Raw genomic sequence first — 24,083 nt, 5'->3', positions numbered from 1 at the left:
GTGTACTTATCACCTTGTTGAAAGACGTATTCAACAAGAAAAGCACGTTCGTCAATTGAAATAATCATAATTAACAACTAAATGCTACACAAGTGAATAGGGATTATATAGAATGGACACTGAGCTAATTTTCCTGTTCTATTTTTGTGTACATGTGTTCCATCGGTATTTAGTTTCACTTTCAAGAGCTAGAGGTTAATATAATCAAGCACACAGCTAGAGTACCTAGATAATAATTGAATGTAAGAGTTGAGACACAAGATCCAAACATCGCCTACCTTGTTGCATAATCCAGTAATGGCTTTGCTTCCAATAAATTCAAGTTAACAGCTTTTTCTTATTGCTCAGTGATAAACTAGCTGTAATAATAATTTTTATGTTTTATATTATATAATAAATTATATTATAAAATAATATAATACATAATATAAATTCGTTTAATATTTGTATACAAAATAATAGGTGTATGGTTTTACTTCTCATAGGAGTTTTGTTTTCCATTGTCAGTGGTATTAAATCATTACATATTTTAACTGTTGATGGGGTCAAAGTCTCAACTCTCATTATAAAGAAACTCTAGAGTGTCTAGACATTACCGATAACAACGAATTTATTATTTCATCAGTCCAATTTATTTTATTTGAGTACATAATGTACAGCTGTCAAAAGAAAAAGTGGCCGCTCTCCTGAAACAAAGTTCCCTTCGGGTATCTTCGCTACAATTCGGAGACAGGCGATGTTACATGTTGTTGGACCACGCTGCCTGATATCTACAGTTATAATTGAAGTATACTGTGTGTTATTCGATAGCATAATGGTAGCGTTCAGGCCTCTTATTCATGAGGTCCTGCGTTCGACTACAACCTCGTGCTTTTTATGTCCTTTTTTGTTCTGTTTTTGAGAGAGACAAACTATACATAATGGCTCCTTTCTCTTTTATGATTATTTTAGTCATTAACATCAGGTTCATTAATATATTATGCCATGACTTTATCATTATCATTATGATATTGTGGCTGCAAATGGAAAGAAAAAAGATTTTATTCTCAATAAAATATCTTTCGTGGCATAAACATAACAAATTTACTGGCGTCGGCCTTAAAACATTCAAACAATTAAGCGTTCAAAAAACAAAACAAAAAGCCACAATTCAATATTTAGTCTATCTTCCTCTTATCTCGATCATCTTGCAGTCGAGTGGGCATGGAATCGACTAGTCTTTGCAAATAGCGACTGTTCTTAGACACGATATTCCAGGCATTCTGAACATACCCACATACATAAGTGTTCTGTCCATGGGCAGGTCTTTCATTGCAAACCCAGCAATCTCCAATCTTTCCTATTTTCTGCCTTCCTCTTAGTCTCTGCATATGATCCACATATCCTAATGTCGTCTATTATTCTTTTCAACCAGAGACCCAACCAATTCCTGTTTCTCTTTCTAATCAGTTTCAGCATCATTCTTTCTTCACTCACTTTTTCAAACACAATTTTATTTCTTATTCTGTCTGTCCACTTTACACGCACCGTTCTTCTCCACATCCACATTTCAAATGCTTCAATTCGTTTCTCTTCATTTCGTCGTAATGTCCATGTTCTTTCCCCATACAATGCCACACTCCACACAAAGCACTTCACTAGTCTCTTCCTTAGTTCTTTTTCCAGAGGTCCGCAGAAGATCCTCCTCCTCCTCCTCCTCCTTCTTCTTCTTCTATTAAAAGCTTCCTTTGTTCATGTTTGCAGTTTTCTTGGGAAGGATAGGCCTAAATGCGGTAACATTCCGTTGCTTTCCGCACACCACTATCTCTTTTGCATCTTATTAAATTCCAGGGGGCCCAAGCGTGGAGATGAGGAGAGTGGATTTGACTAATTGGGCCCTCCGGACTTCACCGAAAGTCACGGCAAGGGTTAAATATTAATTCTATCAGGATGTTTGACCCAGTCAGAGACCGGGAAATCTCAATTAGCCTTTGTCCCCCCCATCCTGGCCTAGCTTCTACGAATCATCAGAAAATCTTAGAGTGTGATTGGGCCAATTTTTCCGAAAATGTTTCCACACTTTTGCTCTCGTAGCTCAGCAGACGAACGTCGGAATTTAGATGTCAACTTCTCAGGTTCAATTCCTCGCTACTCCTTTTCATTTTATTGTGGTTCAAGATAGTATAATGTAATAATACAAAAAGAAAAACTAATACCATTATTATGCAACTGGATTTTTCCAAACCTAATATTAAATTTATGTTATTTATATCGCTAAAGAACGATTACAATATAAATAACTTGAATATTATTTATACAGTATCACTAAAGAATGATAACAGAATATAAATGATAAATATCGGTTTGTTTAATTAATATATTGCGAAAGAACAATAACAATATAAATAACTTGAATATTGTTTTATAATGCTAATGAAGGAAAACAGAATATAAATGATAACTTGAATATTATTTAAATCGGTAAAGAACGATAACAATATAAAAAACGTGAATATTATTCATATCGGAATTTCACAGATTTATTACAGATGTATTTAAGAAATTGTAGAAGAATAGTAATTAGTAACAGTGTCCTATTTATTCTTCTTGGAGCCAAATTTGTAACTTTTAAAAGTGTGGTTATTATGTTGAAGTGTATGTGTTGTAACGGATGCTTGATTTGTTATGTATGTGAGTCAGTTATGTGATGCTTGATGTCGTCGCAATGTCGTAATTATAGTTTGATTGTGTTTGTGTGACTATTGTGTATTAATTTATGATGTATGGTATGGAAAGCTGCATATTTGTGTTATAGAAGTGTTACGTATGTGTGTTGTTAATGTTTTTGTATGTTTCAAATTGATACCTGATATTTGTTTTGCAATCGCAATGCCTAATTTACGGTTTGTTTATGTTTTGTTTACATCGCGTAAGCTAATTTAATTTTCTTTTCCATTTCTCTTTATGCTTATCTTTTTTTGTGTATAAAACTATAGCCCTAACATACATATGTAAAATAGGGCTAACCCCCATTGGAGATACAATAATAATTATTATTCATATCGTTATAATACGATAACAGAATACAAATGATGACCTGAATTTTATTCATATCTCTAAAGAACGATAACAAAATATAAATAACGTGATATCCATAAAGAACGATATAAATGATAATTTGAATATCATTTACATCGCTAAAGAACGATTAAAAATAAAATGAAAACTCGAAGAAGGCCCGAACCAACGACTTTTGAATCATTAAACAAGCACTCTACCGCTGGTCTACGAGGTGCAGATATGGAACACTTCCATAGTTCCGGAACTGCTTGTACAAGTACATGCATCGTGTAACATCGCCGCGACCCGAAGTGGACTTTGAAAATATTCGCTGTTCACGAGTGCAGCCACTTTTTTTTTTTGACAGCTGTACCTGGATGTATTAATTGTATGTCTGTTATATTTCTGCTGTGTCGACTGTTAGCTGGTGTGAAGTCAGCGCCAACTCTAGGGAAAAAGCAGAATCTCATGCTCAAGCTGGTTTGAAGGTCATTGAAATCAGTCACTGCTACATCAAAGGTACTGACACTGAGTGCCCATACTTACAATTTCCTATAAGCCAGTATCCCTTTTTCAATAGCAAACTCAACTATAACAGTTAAATCTGATGTGATAACGAAACAAATGAATATAGAAAAAGTCACGCAACGATGAACAATCAGTTCTACCAATATATTTTGCATTACTATATAGAAAAATCTTAGCTTTTGATTCGAACTTTCAACCTAATCTACATCTGTACTAACAAGTGCACAATGATTTTCCGAATGCACTGTATAACGTGCATCCGTGTACTGTGCAAATATTAATGCTACTTTTTTCTACTTACAACAGCGTATGTAGCAGAACTGTGCTCCATAGCCAAAATAATTTATATGCCACAATCACGAGAAAATTGGACGTGACTAAATAATTTTAAATCTAAAAAATTCTAAAAATTGTTCAAATAAATTCTCTTATAACAAGCTAATATTTCCAACTTGTTTATCACTTCCTATGCAGTTTTCCCAGTCATGTAATTTTATATTAAATATTTTAATACAGCCGAACCTCCATACAACAAAAACTGATGTAACAATAAACCCTCTTGCAACAAAAAATGTCATTGGTCCCAGTGTTATTTTCCATAATATCAATATGTTTTAATCATAATTACAATAGTCAAATTTTGGAAAAACCCCGATAGAATGATTAAAGAGTCATTTTTTGATTGACTTTATTTTCATGTTCAATATTCCACTTGGTGTCATCCTCTTATAGATGTTCCCATAATTTCATCTACCCTCTTTCATATTTTTGTTCATCGATCTTGACATTCTGTGCAAGGAGTAAGTCTACAACATGAACCACAATAGAATCTTCCTTTACGGTTCCTGCAACTGACTTCCTGACCTCTACAAATCAGTTTGGAGACTAAATTAGCTGCATTTAATGATTTAGAAAAGGACTGAAGCAGAGTAAAGTGGCTAAACAGTATGGGTTTGTGCAGTCAACAATCGCAACAATTCTCAATGTAAGCATTTAGAAATTACAGGAGTAGAAGACACTGATACCTTGAAGTGGTTTCATGTGTCTAATATACCACTAGACCCTTTATTTATTGTTCTCTAAGCAATAAGAAACATTATTTATTGCTAAAAAATAATTGGGGACAGGGGGGGGGGGGGGGAAGCCTGAATGTTAAATGAATGTGTGCGTCAAGGAGGGTAATATTAAATGGTGAGTAACTGTTATTTCATAGTATGTAATGTTTTATACTTGCCTTTACTACATTCTCTTTCAGGACATAAAGATGGCTAAAATTTCATAACCCATCAATACAATAATCTTGATATAACGATACAATTTTCCTAGTCCCCAGAAAATTGTTCTATAAGGTTAGACTGTATTAGATAAGAATGGAATTTACTTGTAACCGTTCTATTACTAACAATGAGAAATAGTGTACTTTTCACAGTAATGAATCAGCACACAAGAGTCAAAGTTACTTCTACATGGGACCTAAACTTAGATTAAAGGCTTTCCAATTTCGAGCATCCCAAACAAATACCACCTATTCCCCAGCTTGTTGCTAGCCCTTCACTCACCATAATGAGATTTATTTTCATCGTGAAATACACAAGTAGAGACTACTCTTTGATCTTATGATTGAATGACAGAATTAAGAATGTGTCTCCAATGCCTATCGAGTTCACATGTGTGATTCGGGTTCTGTCTATTGAGAATAGATGGCAGGACTGTGACCCATTTTCAAGTTGCACACTACTTGGGAGGGCCATACTGTGCATGTGTAGTATCTCTGGAGAGTTATGTCGAGTACAAAGGTGAGTAAGTGTAGTGTAGGGAATGCGTTAGGATGATGATGAGAAAGGGAGAAGGGGAAACCCGGTGCTGGCATGTAGCTTACTCCTATCGAATAGCACCAAGGAGGTTTAATGTTCTTGTATTTAAATGCTTATCACAGTGTTTAATTTGATTTCAAGTAAATTTTCGAAACGAGTCTATCCGCTCACAAACAAAACTTTATACTGCTTCAAATAAATCATTTAATGCTAGGCCCAGTTATTTTTGTGTAACGTTATGTAGTGGATGCTCATTTAACTGATGAGCTGCTTCTGAACTTTAGTAACATTTTGGGAATCGAACGTGGCATGCTTCGTCAGGTCATTCAAATCTAACATGGTTGCTATTTTAGCAATTATGTTGAGGTCCAGATCTACGTGAAACTGCACACTGCTCTGTTAGATGACTGAGGAATTTCCTTGGATTTATTTCTATTTATGATCTAATTTATCTTGTTGCAACAGCTCCCCTTCTGTCCAGTTTATTGTTAAACACGAAATAGTAGTGCAAATTTCTTATGCAACATTGTCTACCCAAAGAGTATTATTATTAAGGGAGACAATTGGCACTTGGGCATGTATTTAATTATAAAATCCAATAGCTTGCCAGGTATGAAAAGAATAAACTTCTCTACAGCAAAAGCCTGATATACCACAGATTCGAATAAAACGGTGGAAAAAAATCACTCTTTTTTTTCACTCGTGGTAACAATTTCTTCCTGTAGCATACCTATGTACACATTGTATAACAATTTAATACAACTCCATTCAAAATTTTCACTTATAAATTTACAGTAAATTAATCCTAAGCCTATAGTGGATTGAATGATTAAGGACAATTCTCAACAACTGTATTTTAATGTTTCACAGGAATAAAGGTGTATAACAGCTCAAGTTTTATAACAAATTACATGTAACAGTGCATCATGTTGCGTTCTTTTTTCCTCATCTTATCATCCTGCCGTTAGAGTCCCAATAAGGTCACTTTCTGATATTCCAAGGGTAAGCTAAAATGCGGGGATAAAGTATGTCCCCAGGCAGTTGCATTATAATGAATGGGCTTTTACTGTAAACCTCCCTCCAAAAAAAGAAAAAAAAAAAAACCTATTTCATATCAAACCATTTTCCTCTGCACAATTATTATAAAGACGCAAGTGATAGAGTCGAAAGGAATCTGCAATCAAAAAAGTTTGGGAACCATTGTTCTAGAGCAAAGTTAAAAATAAAGGTGATAGTGCATCTCTTTGCTTTAGCCCGCAGTGAATTGGAAAAGCATATGACAGAATCTGACCTATATGGACTCTGCTGTTTGTTTCACTGAGACACATTTTAACTGATCAAACTAGTTTCTTGGGAACACCAAATTCATTAAGATTATTATTGCCCGGTTTCTGGAAAGACAGTTACCTGTACATACAGAGTTATCTAAGATTTAACGTACTGATATGTTTCAAACGAGTTTCCAAAACAACAGTTATCGTCATCTTTACAGTTATCTGTGCTTCAACTGGTAACTGTGCCTCAGCCTGTAGTTACCTGGCTGTTTGTACTGATTCGAACAAATAACATGTGGCACTACTGCATTACTGTTTCTTAAACTATAGTAACTGATATTAAATAATAATATAAACTGGAATTAATTAATTTACTATATTATCGGTGTAATTTTAAAAATTTGGCATTTTATTTACGTAACTTAAGGTAAATGTTCTACTTTCTATAACATATTAGGATAATGATGTGTTTGTAAAAACAATTTCGAATATCTTAAGCTTAATTTTCGTCATAAACTTCAGATTCTATGTCGTCAGTCAAGGAATATTTTATTCTTAGGTGTTCTACCAATGCCAATGGTATTTCAGTCTCCGAAAAGTCCATTTGAACACATGAAAGCATTCATATGGACGAATGTAACATTTTTACATTACCAATAGGGCTGCCATAATCACCACAGCTGACTGCATTGCAGTTTTGTAGCAGAAATTACATCTAGCCCTCTCTTCACTAGTATTGTTTACCTCGATCACGCCAAATAACAACAATCATTGCCTTTTTAATCATATTACAACTGAGATGGAAGTGTACATGTTGTTGTTTTCTAATGCCAGGCGTTTGACAATAAAGTCATTTGACCTCTTGCACTCCAATATTTTTCAAAGATATTATCATGACCAGCCACTGAAGCACAGATTTTGAGGTGTTCCGAATCCATTTCTTGGTTTGAATTGCACAATGGGCAGTTAGGGGACTGATATATTCCAATTCTATGCAGGTGTTTGGCCAAACAATCATGGCCTGTTGCCAATCTAAATGCAGCTACAGACGATTTTCGTGGTAAATTGGGAATTAACTGTGGATTTTGATGCAGAGAGTTCCATGCACACTATTGTTTATCACACGGTTTCTTAATTAAAAATCCTTGCTCCTACTAGTACAGAGCTCACTGAAAACTTCTGCAAATAAAAATGACTATAAATAACTAAAAAAAAAAAACACTAACAAAATACTAGTGGAGACATCTACGGACAACAAGAGATACTTAACTTGAAGTTACCTCAACTGTTAGTTACAAGATCTGATAAATCTACATTTAACTTTTCGGAAACTCATGAAAGTTATCAGTGCAGTCAAGTAACTGACAGTTAACTGAGGTGTACCAGAAACCCGGCATATATATAACTTCTCTCTTAACCAAGTCATATACCTTTTTGAAATCTATGAATAACTGATACTCCCATTTTCTCCAATATCTGTCAAATACAAAAAATCTGCTCAATAGTCTATTTATTACACCTAAAACCACACTGATGATCTCCAATAATTTCATCTACATATGGAGTTAATCTTCTCAAAAGAACGTTTGACAAAATTTCGTACGTTAACAAAAGTGATGTTCCTAGAAAGTTACTACAAGTAGTCTTTTTCCCCTTCTCGAAGATGGGTACAATTATAGACTCCTTCCATTGTTCTGGTACAATTTCCTTTTCCCAAATAAAAAGTACAAGCTTGTAAAGCTCTTGTATTAATTCTGGTGGAATTTGATTGATACATGGAGACTTGTATATTTTTAGCTTTTCTATCGCAATTTCGATTTCAGAGAGTGTGGGTTCAGGTATTAATGGCTCAGCAGTCTGTATTTGAATTTCGTCCCGATTATTTCTATTTGACCTATGTACATTTAGTAGTTGCCTACATAGTTTTTCCATCTGTTAAGGATTGAATAAGAGTTTGCAAGCAAGTTACCACTCTCATCCTTGGTCACGTTTACCCTTGCAAGATAGAGGTTTTGTTTTAATATGAAGCCAGTTGTCTAGACAATTTACTGACAGAGTTGTTGCTCAAGGTGTGTCATAGGAGGCTGGTCTACACTACAACTGTGATGAGATGGAAATTTGTTGGTATGTCACAGGAGAACTGAAACTTACAGAGAAAACCTGTTACCTGAATCCCACAGACTTGCCCAATACAAGTTATAAATCAGGGGTATGCCAGGGTTCGAACCCAGGTCCACAGGATTATAAGTCTAGTGCTCTAGCCACTAGGCCACTATGGCTGCGATAATTTATATATTGCAGCACGTATCTTTTTTGTAAAACTCAAGTTTTTTACATAATAGAACATTACAAATACGATACGATATTTACAAGAAAAGAAGTTTAAAAACCTTGCATACATCATTCTCCAGTGGACTACATGAACAGTAATGGATTATGTTCTCTACAGTGTTCCAAATGATCTCGCTTACAATTTTTGTTACATAACTAAGAACAGACTATCCAAATGTACTAAAGTGACAATGTAATGTAGAAATAAAACTAGAATATACTAAAAACAAGAGTGGGTTCTAAATGTGCGGTTCAGTTCACAAATTAGTATCGTGTATTTCACCTGTACTCTTAGTAAGGTTAAACTGGTTGCTGCCACAACTGCCTAAGTATGATATTTAGCTACTATAACTGTCCCAGGTTTTTGGCAGGTGATGAAAGAAGAGCACTTTCCCCCAGATTTTTTGTTTGTGGCAGGTCATTGATATAGATATTGAAAAGTATTTTACTAAGAACTGCACCTTGTGATAATCTTCTGTGAACTTGTCTATATTTGAAGATATTTCCATCTTATATTGATGCAATAACACGTTGGGTTGGATAATGGGGAATCCAATACAACATAACCTCGTGGTGCCTAAATCATATACCTAGTTTTCTTTTTTTTAATAATTTTGTCTTACAGATAGAATTGTATACAGTTTTAAAATCTACAAAACAAAACTGTTAGTGTATCGTTTCATTTCTTTACTGAAAAGAAGGATCTGTTCACTGGCTGAATGAAATAATTCTTTAAATCCAACCTGACATGATGAAATTAAATTTTGGAATCCCAAGTACCATTCAGTCTATTTGATACAATGTTTTCCATGACTTTTGCAATGAAACTAGTTTGTGAAATGGGTCTATAATTTCTTATTTCTGACGCAGGTTTTTTGTAAGAACGGAAATGACTGTTTTCTTTCATTCAGCAGACTAATAGTTTTCCAGAATATAACTTATCTTATAAAATTATACAATTTAAAGTTTTAGTAGTTCTTGTTTAGCAGTTTTCCAATGTTTTCAAGAAATTCAGGATGTATCATTATCTGGGCCTGGTGACTTCTTGTTTTTTTACATTATTTATTTGAGAAGGACGGACGAGGTGTACGATCATCCTCTCCTCCTCTACTACTTCTTATAGTGGCTGTTATTCGCCAAGTGGATGGTACATTGAAGGATTAGATGTGCGCAGTGGAGGACCTTTAGAAATAAATAGCGTGAATTTGTATAACAGATATAATTAACAATAATAGATAACAATATATATGAATGATAAATGAAATAACATGTAAGTATGAAATTAAATGAATGTGAATATAACAAGTTAATCTGAATAAGTACCAAAGCAATGACTGAATCGTGGAGAGTTTAACTACACTGGGCAGCAAACATACTTATAGGTCGTAATAGAATCTAATACGCCCATCTCTCAATAATCAATTACTGACCCATTAATCATTTAGTCATTGAAACATTCTCTCAATATATATATATATATATATATATATACACGTATATCCAACTAGATATAAACCTCAACATGAACGCCCAGTCAGTACACTAACTCATAACACATGGCCCATTCAATTATAGATAACATAACATCTGATTAACCAAACTCAACATACACATGAACTCAGTATAACACAAAGAATTTACCTAGTACGAACCGCCACATGACTGATCACAATATACATTACCAATTCCACATATGTCTCACATAAACTATGCAAATAGTACTAACAACTATCTCTGTACTTTACCATTAAACAATGAAACAATGCCCGAGAGAGAGAGAGAGAGAGAGAGAGAGAGAGATAGGATATGTGATAAGTAACCGACAATAATTTCAAATTCCAATAATCATTTGAATAGCAACGGAAAGTCAATGCACTCGATTCCTGAATACCAGCGTGGAAATCAATAATAACCAAAATGGAGTAGGAAATAGAGAATAGGTAAATGAGGCCCATACTATTCTAGTTCATTACAGCGTCAAACACGATGTAACCCAAGAGATCTTAATCACTACGCTATTACCCAAACAGTCTTGGAACATCAAAACCTCTCATATCAAATCATATTTCCTCACATAATCCCCTAATACAATACAACCTCCTATATCACAATACATCACTTCACGTAATCGCAATTACTTAATCCAAGACGTATCATCAGCGAATGATTTCCAATACACGATCCTGCACAGTATCTCAAACACATATAACCAAAAATGGGAATATCACAACCCAAATTTGCCTACTCCAATGATTACACATCTGATACAACTAATGCCGCGCTAAATCCCAAAATATATTCATTTCAAACAAGGTTCCATATAGTCCGTAAATACTCAAGTGAAATACAATGACACACTATTCTCGAACAATCTACCAGGATGAACTTAAGTTACCAAAGTAGAATACAGTTCGAGCTCCACTTCCCGAGTGCACATCAATTTCCTAAAAGAAACTGTCGATACGGGCTCCGACTCCTGAATGATGTTATCCCTACGCCCTCCGGCTCCTGAGTGTTGTTATCCCTACGGCCTCCGGCTCCTGAGTGTTGTAACATATGACTGCACGTAACCAAGTAAACTCGCTTTCCCTCTCTCCTCGTCTGATGTAATCAACCAGCCCATAGGATAGTTTGGATAAGAAAATGAAGGGATTCATAGCGCTATCTATAATATGACGTCTGAGAGCACTCTGTCGGACGAAGTGACGTATTAGATGAACAGCTACGATGTCGAGCATGGCTCATATTGCAATATTTAGTTCCTTTATATTGAAATTTTGAGTAAAAATATTTATCAGATTTCTTCTTAGCTTTTGTTAATATATTGAGCATTAGCTTAATGTTTATTGAATTTCTGCTATATATATATATGTGTGTGTGTGTGTGTGCTGATAGAAATGTATATAAACAGGTTTCCTTAAATTATATTGTTTGTGTACATATATAGTGAGAAATACATTGTGATTTATTTAATATTATAGACTTCAATTTAATAATTGGTGGTCTAGCAATTAACACACTTGTCACTGCATCTGAAGTTCAAAGGTTATAATCAGCTGAGGGCAATAAAAATCCTTTGGAAGGATTCAATGTAGATTTGACATAAAATAACACTCCCTGACAGAGGCCTCCACACAAAAGTTACTGGCCATTTCTTGTTCACGTCAAAATTAGGAGGTAGTAAATAGGACCAAATGAGTACCAAGTGAACTTGTTCCATCCTCAAACAGTAATTATTCATATCATTCATGTCAAAGCTCAAAATACAATCAAAAGTAAGGGAAAAAGATATGTGTCTTCAATGAAATCCAGGCACAGCACTAGAACTAATGAAACAAGACTATGTCAAAAATAATTTACAGTATTCAAAGCAAGCTACACAAGGACGATCACATACCTTCACTTGTTATGTAGAAGAATATTTACTTTGCCAAAAGGTCTGGGACATGTTATAGTAATAGGATTACTCATTCCTTTTCAAGTCAATGGATGAAAAAAGTGAATCCTTGTTATTCTACACGATTTTCAATATGCAACATATGAGTTAATTCGGTAGAAAACATTAGTCAACAAGACGGCCATCAAGGATCACCGACAGGTTAGGTTCAGTTTGTTCAGGTTTTTGGTATACCTTGTATATATGTTTTTGGTAGACATACCAAAAGCCTGAACAAACCAAACAACCTGCCACTGATCCTCAATGTCCATTGTATTGACCATTTTATGTTGAATTATCCATAAGGATAATATGTTCACCTGAACCGTACTTCAAGTATTAGTGAATAGAAAATAATTAGTTCAACCATATGTACAAATGTGTATGAAGACATCAATCATGTCTTCTAAAACAAAGCCATTTCAGAGTCGTGTAAATTGCTGCTGTTATCTTCCATGCCAACCAGGACTGCATGCAAACTGAACTTAAATTTACAGACATAACTCCACAATTTATTAACTCAGTATCTGAAATGATATGCTGTATTGAAGAGACTGTTGTGATAGGGATATACTGAACTAGCACCAACAGATAGCGCACATGTACTTTGAGGTATGTGCTTTGCGTGTGCATTTGTTTTTCGGTATACAAACATTGAGGAAATACGTATTGTATTAGTATATTAAATACCCTTAAAAACAACTAAAAATGACAAATTTTTGTTATGTCCCTATATGTAAATACCAGAGAAAGCTTTTTGTCTTCAATCATGTCCCAAAATATTCTGAATATATGCTTTGAACTTTAAAAAATATAAGTAATTAAATTGCACCTCGAAAGTGCTAGCTATTAAATAAAAGTAACTACCGGTACTTCAAGTAAGGAATTGTTGACTACAGTTTCATTTTGGAAGAGGAAAAAGAAAAGTAATAAAAACATACGCAACCTCGACAGCGAGCTATGTTAGCTTAGATTATATGCAGTAATTTTAGGAGTTTCCTAAATTTACGCCTGCAGTAAACTCTCGATAAACTGGGTGTTTATTATCCAGGACAATTCGTAGTGAAATCCATTTCGTGAATAATGTTTTTAATGTACTGTACCCTAATTATTAAAACCATGTTTTAACTTCAGATTTTCAAAATCATCCTACATTGTATTCAAAACTGCATGTCCTTAACCTACAAAACGCACGACTAATTGTGATAACTACTGCGATCACATTATATCTTCCTATTAAAAATTGCATTTGATATTTCTGCAACTACAGAAAAAAATACAAGGAATTCAATCTCGATAGTCCCTTCCCTTAAAAAAAAAAAAAAAAAAAAAAAAAAAAAAAAAAAAAAAAAAAAAAAACCACAATGGTGGCTCCATATCCTGATTTTAGCGTACGGTTCTTAAATACTAATGATTAAAGAGGGCAATATTCACCTTCGACATAGTTCATATTTTTTCATTCGTTCATCTCATTCTCAAAAGTTCTCGTTTAGGTTCATGAACATTCAATTTACTCTTATCTATACTCTGCATACTGCACATTTTCCCACCCATCTTGGGGAATCGCTCAATATTATACAGGTTTACGTTATTATTTATTGTAAATTAAATTAAATTAAATTATGAAGTAAGAAAATATTGAATTATACTAGTTCATACAAAATAATTATAAATATAATTTTGACACGCACAGAAAATCAACAAGCAGGTAAACTTAAAACAACTGTAGCATATGACATAACATAGCTCTACATGTTGCACCGCATGAAACGCTCCTGCCATCTAGCGGTAAAACTTCGCATAAGATATCCCTATTGCATGGTGATAGTTTGCAATCTGTAGAAATGAAGAAAACTCTGAAGAATATAATGCCTTCAACATTGTGCAAACTGAAGATATTCATATCTCTCATACCAACATAATTTTTTTTTCTTCAAATTTTATGCAGTTATGCAAAGACCCAAAAGACGTCTTCTATGCTCCAAAAGAAATATAGCACGAATTTTGAGTTCATACATATTCATTTCAAATTTTAATTATATAGGCTACAATGTCACAATCACGAACCTGAATGTGTTTTTCTAGTGACAAGAGAAGTCCCTATATACATTGTATTTTTTTTTTTTTTCAATGTACATTTAAAAGATGCTTTACTTTCTATGCATGTGACATTGTCAGAATCTAAACGAGCAGTCAGGAAACATCTAATCATATATGTAAGTTCTATGAAACATAGCTTTTGAATCTTGTAATAAGGGGTTATAAGAAGACTAAAACGAAGTTTGTTTTAACAAATTTCTTTTGCCTCATTGAATCAATTTGTATAAAATAATGCATCATAAAAAGCATCCTTCGAAGCAAATTCACGTTCCTCTATAGCAGCATTTTCTTTTTAACATTTGGCTATTTCAAAATCAGAACATTCAATCACCACAGTAAAGATTTAACAAACGTTACATAGAAAAGAAACTGAAGATTAATTATTATACGTGTTCGGAACTTGCTTTTTCTGTGTACTTTCCAACACCTTCACATATAACTTATTGTATTTTTTTTTCCATCAAAGTTGTTCTGTTCGAAACACGTAATATCTTCTCTACTGCAGAAGACAATAATGCATTCTCACTGAAATCTATTGCTTTCTCACAAGTTTCTTTTCATAGAAAAATCTCAGATGAAAAAGCAACTGGGAGAATTACAATTTACAATTAACATCCTTTTATTCATCCACAAATCTTTGTTTCATAATAGAAGAGTTACATGAAGATATTAAGGAAACTAACAATAGCAGTCGCAATCCCACAAGTAAAGCAGTCAACGTTATCAGTGTCTAGAAAAAGATATGATCTTACTGATCACTAGAATCAGTATATACGGAAGATTCTAATGGTTTTGGCCTTCATAGTGCAGATGGAAAGTCCTTTTCTATTGTACACATCACGATTATTACAAAATGTCCTCAAAATATTTCAACACATTTGCGCTCAAAAACATACTAAAATTTATCTCTATTAGGCAGAAAAAATTTGCAAGATATGCAGGTACTCGAAATGAGAATTTGAATTCACAATGAATGAATGGAAACAGGAATAAACCTTTGTTATACTGTAGGCTACACAAAATGAGATATTAAAACTCTATTAGTTTATGGTTATGGTGCAGGGAGAATTTTAACCTAATAATTATGACAGTACACAATCCAAAATAAAGACTTATTAGATTCAAGAGATAAATGCAAGCCCCTACAACTATTTCCCAAAAGAAAAATTTCCAATACCATCCAATAGGTAAAATCACAGGTTTTAATGGAAAAATTAGTTTTGGTTTTCTTACACAATCTATGATCATGCCATTGATTGTTTTTCTCCCTCATTGTACTACTAGATGAAGCAAAACTTCTAACATTAAATATGAAGATTATCATTACACATTTCAATTTTTGTAACCATCATACAGAAATTTTTCAATAATACAATGGACACATACATGCAAAATGTTTGTAATAAAGAGAACTGTTGTATCCTACAAAAACTGTTAAGCCACCAAATTAATTCCCAATTAACAAGAAAACCTATCTTCCACAACGAAATTATTGTTTTAGTAGGTTATTTAAAGACACTACATCAACTACGAGGTTATCTAGCACCAGTGAGATTGGTAATAAGCGAAATCGTATTTGGTGACAAATTCGAGAATTCACTACAGAATTAAACTACATTCACCTTACAATTGAGCAAAACCTCAGCAGAAAAAACCCAACTGGGTAAACGACCCAAGCAGGATTCGAACCCATGCCCGATCGCAACTTCAGATCCCATGACCCACTCGTTATGCCAAGACAACAATGGTGGTCAATTTTTCTTTTAGCTGCCCCACTTTGATAGAAATTTCAATTCAGGCAGTACAAACACCTTCAAGACAACGCAAACTTTGGAAAACAAATGACAATGGCAGTAAGGGAATAAAATAACTTGCAACCCCTTTCCTGGAGAAAGGGGTGGAAACTATAAAAAGCCACTGGTAGAAATTTGAAAAAATATTAATGCAAAATATGCAATTCTTGTCCTTCAATTTTTTGCGATACATGACAGATAAAAATAAATATTACTGCACTGACTAAACTCAAATACAGCAGAGCAGAGGTAAGTATTCAAAATACATATGTAGAACAGAAAAGTAAAATATACATTAATTACTCATGTGCAGATAATTCATTATCAAATGGCATAACGAAACAAATAATTTATAGGTTATAACATAATTCTAGAACACCTGTAAGAAAATTTGTTTTGCAACAATCGTCCTTAAACTGCCAAAATGGATCTAAATCACAATACCTGTACATAACCATGATCTGTCCTCATACGTTTGCGTTGAGATTCTGGAGATCGGTGATGGCTGTGGTCACGAGAGGAATATCCAGGCCCATCCTGTCAACAAGATGACATAGGTGGTTATGTGCCAAATTCTGTTTCCACACAACAGATACCTGAAGTGCATTCCAACCAAGAATAACATTGTCATTCTTAAATAATTTCAAATTTCATACCTACTTAACCCTTAACTTGGCAAAGCTTCATTTCTCACACTAATTTATTAAACCTTGTCGGACCATAAAGAAAACAACTATCGCAATGTCCGTATTTTTATATGTTGTACAATATTACAGTATTGTGAAATTTAAATTTTCCTACCAATTTTTTTTCTATTGTTCTATTAAAATTATAGCATACAGCCTATTAACCTGTTGTATCCTATAGGATACAATGTCAATTTAAGGGTTAACAGATTTCTCACAACATTCTATGCTACGGCATATGAGCAAGTTAACATACCATGCGGCTGTAACGACGGTAGCTAGAGTCATCACCACGACCCCTGCTTGAATATCTCTCACCACTACTGCTGACTCCACCTGTTGCCGAGAAATTTAACATATAATTAGGCCTACCCTATAATTCTTTAATTCGTACTGTTGCATCACTGAAGTCAGAATGCAAGAACTTTTATTTTACTTTTCACACAAATATGCAACACACTATTACCTGATTGGTATCTGCTCCGAGAGTCGAAACTTGAGGAATGCTCCTTATACCAATTAAAGCGTCCCCGAGAAGGGCCTGAAAAACCTCTTCCTCGGCTGCCGCCATCATTCCAGCTTCCATCTCCTCTTCCACGGAAGGAACTGCCCCTTCCACTAAACCCGCGGCCACGTGACATTTCAGAATGTTCTAAAATATAACATTTACATAAGGATTACAAAAATGCACTCAAAGACGCTGACAAGCACACCTATTAAGTTACGAGGGCCTAGAGACACGAACATATAGAACAATTTTTTCACTTCGCTACATGAACTTTACTGTAATAAGTTTCCTAACCCTAATGCATGTGCCGATGTTACTGGTAACATCATCTTTATAAGCAATTACGTCAGCTACAAATGAGGGCTTCACCGGAGGGTTAAGTATATAATTCCATTTCCACCGAAAGCTTACTAGGCAAACCAAAAAACTTGGCTCCCGAAAAGAGAAGTTTCCTAGTACCCAGTACACGTTGCGTAAGCCGTTAAGTCAGCCATTGTTTAAAATCACATCTAGTAACAAACTATTATATGACGAAAGGATCACCCGAATGGGTATTACTGGTAGCAAACTATTAAAATTCGTCACATAAGTCTTTGTTCTTTGTGTTTGTACAGTGGTTCCTTTCTGAAAAGAAAGAAGAGTAACAAACTATTAAAATTCTTTTCAGAAAGGAACCACTGTACAAACACAAAAACGACTTATGTGACGAGTACCGGGTACTAGGAAACTATCCCGAAAAGTAATATAACTATTGTTTTCCAGCAGTATGTACTTAAAATGTCTTTGCATCACAAGTAGGCTTATCTCATGCACACACGGAGTGTGTGTGTTGGCACGATCTTTATTTCTAATAAATCACCTTAAAAGATTATGTTGTAAAACAGTAGAACATAAAAATATACAGTTAATACATTACGTACAGTCACACCTCCACAATATTGTAATATATCACCAAATTAATAAAAGGATATTTACACAAGCCGGCAACCACACCATACGCCACTTAGAAAGAAACGTCGCTACCCAACCAGGGTTGCCAGATTGGTATAACTAAAAGTAGCGAAAGCTCGCTGGAAAAGTAGCCAAAATTCAGAAAAAGTAGCCAAATATAAATGGCAAATTTATATTTCGCGGATTATACATATTTAACTGAATCGGATTTTTTTTTTCTTCAAGTCTCCTTTATGAGCACTAATTTGAAATTTAAACTTTACAATCTGCTTTATTGCTGTCGTCTTTCACATCCTGAAGCCAGTTTGAGAATGAAGTACCATTTAATCACTGCCTATTAAACGTTTTGGTATACTTCTCCCACTTTCCCATTTTCAGCAATTACAGAACGAAATAATAAATATTTCCATTTTCAGTATAATCACAAAACAAAATAAATATATAAAAAAGTTATTCACTATCACAATTTAAAAATGTTACTGTATATCACTTCCATAACAAACACAGTTCTCTTAAAATTATTTCACTATAGGACTCAGAATTGAATAATAATTAGCCTACATTATAATTAGGATACAAAAAAGTAAAAAAATTAATTCTCTAATATAACTTAAAAATTGTATATCACTTTTACAAAAGATCCTAAGTAGTTCCTAATTTAAGATTACTGTAATAAACTACAACGGCATTCACAAAAATACTAATGCTTGAATTGGAGGAAAAACAGCAACTGATTATTATGTGCCTGCAGGCTGCACTTCGCCACTGCATTTCTGCTGGAGTGCTGGCACTGGTCACGGTAAAATGAGAAAATCCCCTTACACTGGATTGGTCATTTGACATGTACAATAAATATATATTTCGCATAGGTACGTCGTTTCTCGTGGTTAAGGTGGTGGAATAAAGCGAGACGTACACTGTAACAGGTTTTTTCACGGAGAGGAAGACTGTTACTACACCTATTATTATTAATTTTCCCCAAATTCAAATCAGAAAAAAATAGCCCAAAAATAGCCCCGAAAATTTTTGAGTAGCCCAAAAAGTCGCAAGTAGCCCAATGGTAAAAATCTATAGCCAATTAAAATTTTAAGTAGCCCAATCTGGCAACCCTAACCAATGTTGCCAATTCAGCGGTTTTCCCGCTAAATCTAGCCTTTTTGGATAACCGTCTCGCGGGTAAAATTATATTATCCCGCTTAGCGGGAATACTAGCGGTTTTTAATATTTAAATTTTCTGAAATGAAATTCATATTAGCATTAAAAGCAGCCTTCATAATTTTGTGAAATAATGGATGTGTCAATGTAGTGATAATTCCATATTATATAGGTTACCGTTAAAACCCGAAATCCGTCAAAACCAGTTTCAACTAGTAAAAACTAGTTTAAGCAAATAAAGATAGACAGAAAGTGAGTTTTCGTATGATCTAGAATCAAAGTCAGGTTAGGTTTGGTTTGTTTAGGTTTTTGTTTGGTAAATTGGTTTTAAATAATTGATTAAATGGCGACCTTACTCGTGTTAATTATGTAAGCATGTGTGGCTTACATCTGTTTCGGTGCTACTTGACACCATCCTCAGAGCCTACTAGATCTCGGCGCTATCTCAACTTCGCTGCCTGTTGTGTGGTTTCGTGTGATGATCAATTTCAGAAAACACACACTATTTGACGCAAATCTTCATCACACGAACGCACCCACACAACAGGCAGCGAAGTTGAGATAGCGCCGAGATCTAGTAGGCCCTGAGGATGCTGTCAAGTAGCACCGAAACAGCTGTAAGCCACACAAGCTTACATAATTAACACGAGTAAGATCGCCATTTAATCAATTATTTATATTCAAGCGTTAAAAGTAGTGTACGAAAGATTCAACATGGAAACTGGTTTTGTTGGGTTTTGGGTTTTAACATATATAATGCAATAAGAATTTAAATATGTTGTGTCTGTGATAAAAGTGTTTAAAATTGCTTTATTGCGCCACATTGGGAATGATAAAAGTGTACAATATTCGTTACATTGGAGGACAGATGTCGTTACATTGGCGGTTGGATGCTCTATCTTGTCAATTATTATTATTATTATTGAATAATAAGTATACATTAAAATCTAGAGATATTGTCCACACCTGAGGAGTAACGGTCAGCGCGTCTGGCCGCGAAACCAGGTGGCCCGGGTTCGAATCCCGGTCGGGACAAGTTACCTGGTTGAGGTTTTTTCCGGGGTTTTCCCTCAACCCAATACGAGCAAATGCTGGGTAACTTTCGGTGCTGGACCCCAGACTCATTTCACCGGCATTATCACCTTCATTTCATTCAGACGCTAAATAACCTAGATGTTGATACAGCGTCGTAAAATAACCCAATAAAATAAAAAATCTAGAGATATTTGTTAGAAAATCGCGGGTTTTCGAAAGCTATCTAGCGGGATTATATGAACAACTGTTGGCAACACTGACCCTATCCCTAGCACCAACCATCAAAATGGCGCCCAACTATTCCATCACGCCATTGAGATAATAAAAGACATATATCCAAAAATTATATTTTTTGATCACAGTGCACATAAAAGAAACCCACAAAATATAACCTTTTTCTTTGCATAAGTTACAAAATATTAATGCTCTCGCTCAGTTTCTCTATTCAAAGAAAATACCAACAATAGTAAAACATAATACTTCATTACTTACCGGCTTACGTTGAATGCTCTGAACACTAACATACCCTAATACAGAGTTGTGTTAACGAAGTTTTTTGCTCTAACTGTAAGCAGTACTTATCGCATTAAGTTTAAAGCAAATTCAACGAACTACAACAATCACACCATAGAACTCTACACAAATCCAATATTTAGCCTCGTGAACAAAACTCCTACGTCGATATAATCGAGTTGCAAGATTTATCCTGCCCTCTGTTGGATGAGTGCAAAATCATACTTAATCTGGCTAGATATCATTTATTTGTGAGAATATACATTACATAAATGTCATATTTTATTATCACCGAATTATGGGAAAAAATTACATTTAAGAAAACAAAAAATGGTTTATTTCTGCACTCAGGTAAAACTGTCAATATATACATGGAAAACAAAGTTGCATTATGTCTGCCCTCTATTGGAATGATTATCATCTGTGCGGGTGATTCAAATATTCCGCGAAACAGTTTTTTATTTTAAGAACGGCCAGGGTGGGAAGTTACGCATAAAAATTAATTTATAATTTAATTTTGCTAAAATATGTCGTAAATGTAAGAATGCAATAAATTGAAAGCTTGCTATAATAGCTTACAATAAATAAACCAACAAATGCACAGTGATGATACAGTCTAATACAACTGTGCTGTAGTCTGTCACTAGTACAGTGGCATCAAACACTTTTTCCTTACATTTTTATTGTACCTTGTTGTTTTTTTTACTATACCATGCAGGCTTTGCATGATAAGTTTTAGTTGCCATGGTAATATTTACACTGCATAGGCACAATCCGGACATTTAAAAATGCAAGGAAAAACGTTTTGATGTCACTTCGTACGACAAGAGTTCCAGCAATATACTGAAAGAAATGTAAATGCGACCTGCAAGACTGCCTATAAAATGAATGAATATGATTCGGATGATTTTATTAAATTTTTCTTTTAAGTCGTTCTTAGGAAAATATTTGGACCTAAAAGGGATGAAGTTACAGGAGAATGGAGAAAGTTACACAACGCAGAACTGCATACATTAATACAATGACATAATTAGGAACATTAAATCCAGACGTTTGAGATGGGCAGGACATGTAGCACGTATGGGCGAATCCAGAAATGCATATAGAGTGTTAGTTGGGAGGTCGGAGGGAATAAGATCTTTGGGGAGGCCGAGACGTAGATGGGAGGATAATATTAAAATGGATTGAGGGAGGTGGGATATGATGATAGACTGGATTAATTTTGCACAGGATAGGGACCGATGGCGGGCTTATGTGAGGGCGGCAATGAACCTCCGGGTTCCTTAAAAGCCATAAGTAAGTAAGTAAGTAAGTTCTTTTAAGTCTCTACACGTTGCAAAACTATTTATTATACCATAAGATATAGAATGAAAGTAGGCCCTAACTACAGTAAACAATCTTTACCTCTAAACTTGTAACTTGAGTAAAACATGTTTTTTCATGTTACAGTATAGTGCATAATTATCGGAATGTGAACGTGAGCCCACCAGCGGATGGTCTGTCTGGGCCCTTCAAGGGCTGTGGCGCCACGGATTATAATAATAATAATAATAATAATAATAATAATAATAATAATAATAATAATATTATTATTATTATTATTATTATTATTATTATTATTATTATTATTATTATTATTAGTGTCATGGAGGGATTTACCACTAGGCTAACCCAGGCTATAGCCTAGGGCCACACATGAAAGAGAGGCCGCTTCGAAGCTATTCTAGTTCTCATTTATGTCGAAGAGAGTTCTTTTATTCAAACATAATTAATAATAAATTAAAATTAATTTTCCATCATAATTTTCTACGTACAGGTTAATACTGTATTTCATTAATCATTAGGCGTTTCTACAATTGGATATTGCTTTATGAGTTTCTGCAGTATAAGTTTAACCTATTGCTAAAACAGACGCAACAATTGCAGCATAGAAAAGAAAACTATGGTGAAACGGAAACTATGTTTAAAAAGCTGCAGCTGCAGGCAGCAACGCGACAATAATAATATAAATATGAAGCCAGTGAAATACGTTTATTTGTTTGAAATTTGAAATGATATATACTGTACGTTATACCGAAATTATATTCTGTTCGTTGTTTCAGTTGGCATTCTTGTCTTGTGTCGACGTGTCGTTATGTATTGTCATTTTCAGTTAGCAAAGTGAATAAGTGAGTGTTAACCCTGTTAATTATTAATTTTATTCATTAACTGTGATATTGAAGTGAAGGCTGAGAAGTCGTATTTATAGGAATACAATACAATAACAGTGGGCATGTGAAAAAATGCAGTCGATGCATAGTGCAAGTAGGTCATACAAACGGAAACTAAAAAAAGTGGAAGAAAAAAAAGTTTTCGGAAGTTTTTCAGAAAGTTCCAAAATTGAACAAGTTCTTCACCTCAGTGTTTCGGAGACACATATCCTGGTTTATGATTCTGCAACACCCTCAACTTCACTCCAAACAGATTCCCAAATTAAAGCCCCAAAATTGGAACAAATTGAGACCTCTCGCCTTGATGAAGTTGACGTAACCGACGCCGACCTCATGAACTCTGGAAAAAAAATTATATATATATATATATATATATATATATATATATATATATATATATTAGTGACCATGATAAACCCACATTCTAAAGCCGGTACTGATGTGAAATTCAAAATAAATTTATCAGAACCTTGACCTTGATAAACTCACACATTCTAAAAACCGGTACTGATGTGAAATTCAAAATAAATTTACCTGTGCCTGCTTAACTTCAGATGACATTGACTACATAATACAAAATGTGCCAGTACAGAGTGATATCAACATAGGCCCTACTAAATTTTTCAAACTCGAAACACGTTTACGCTGATCAAGCGAGATCACTACACTACCGAATGGGGAGTATACGGGAGTGGATACTATATTCACAA

At 34.3% G+C, this 24,083-nt stretch overlaps 1 protein-coding gene across 5 annotated transcripts in view; it reads right to left on the bottom strand.

Annotated features, from left to right (window-relative positions):
* Positions 1 to 21,347, bottom strand: part of LOC138696491 (uncharacterized) — a 68,160-nt gene extending 46,813 nt beyond the window's left edge. For 2 of the 5 annotated variants that reach the window (XM_069821520.1, XM_069821524.1), the window contains exons 1-4: positions 21,143 to 21,346; positions 17,468 to 17,653; positions 17,258 to 17,337; positions 16,760 to 16,852 (exon numbers count right to left, since the gene is read on the bottom strand). In XM_069821520.1, the coding sequence (XP_069677621.1) occupies positions 16,760 to 16,852; positions 17,258 to 17,337; positions 17,468 to 17,642 (348 nt within the window). In that variant the 5' untranslated portion in view covers positions 17,643 to 17,653; positions 21,143 to 21,346. Of the gene's footprint in view, positions 1 to 16,759; positions 16,853 to 17,257; positions 17,338 to 17,467; positions 17,654 to 18,429; positions 18,532 to 21,142 lie in introns of those variants that run through there. The other 3 variants (XM_069821523.1, XM_069821521.1, XM_069821522.1) reach the window with 3 other exon arrangements.
* Positions 21,348 to 24,083: the final 2,736 nt, after the last annotated feature.

Source organism: Periplaneta americana, chromosome 3 (assembly GCF_040183065.1).
Source record: "Periplaneta americana isolate PAMFEO1 chromosome 3, P.americana_PAMFEO1_priV1, whole genome shotgun sequence".
Classification (NCBI taxonomy): Eukaryota; Metazoa; Arthropoda; class Insecta; order Blattodea; family Blattidae; genus Periplaneta; species Periplaneta americana.
This window is presented reverse-complemented; position numbering and strand designations above follow the sequence as displayed.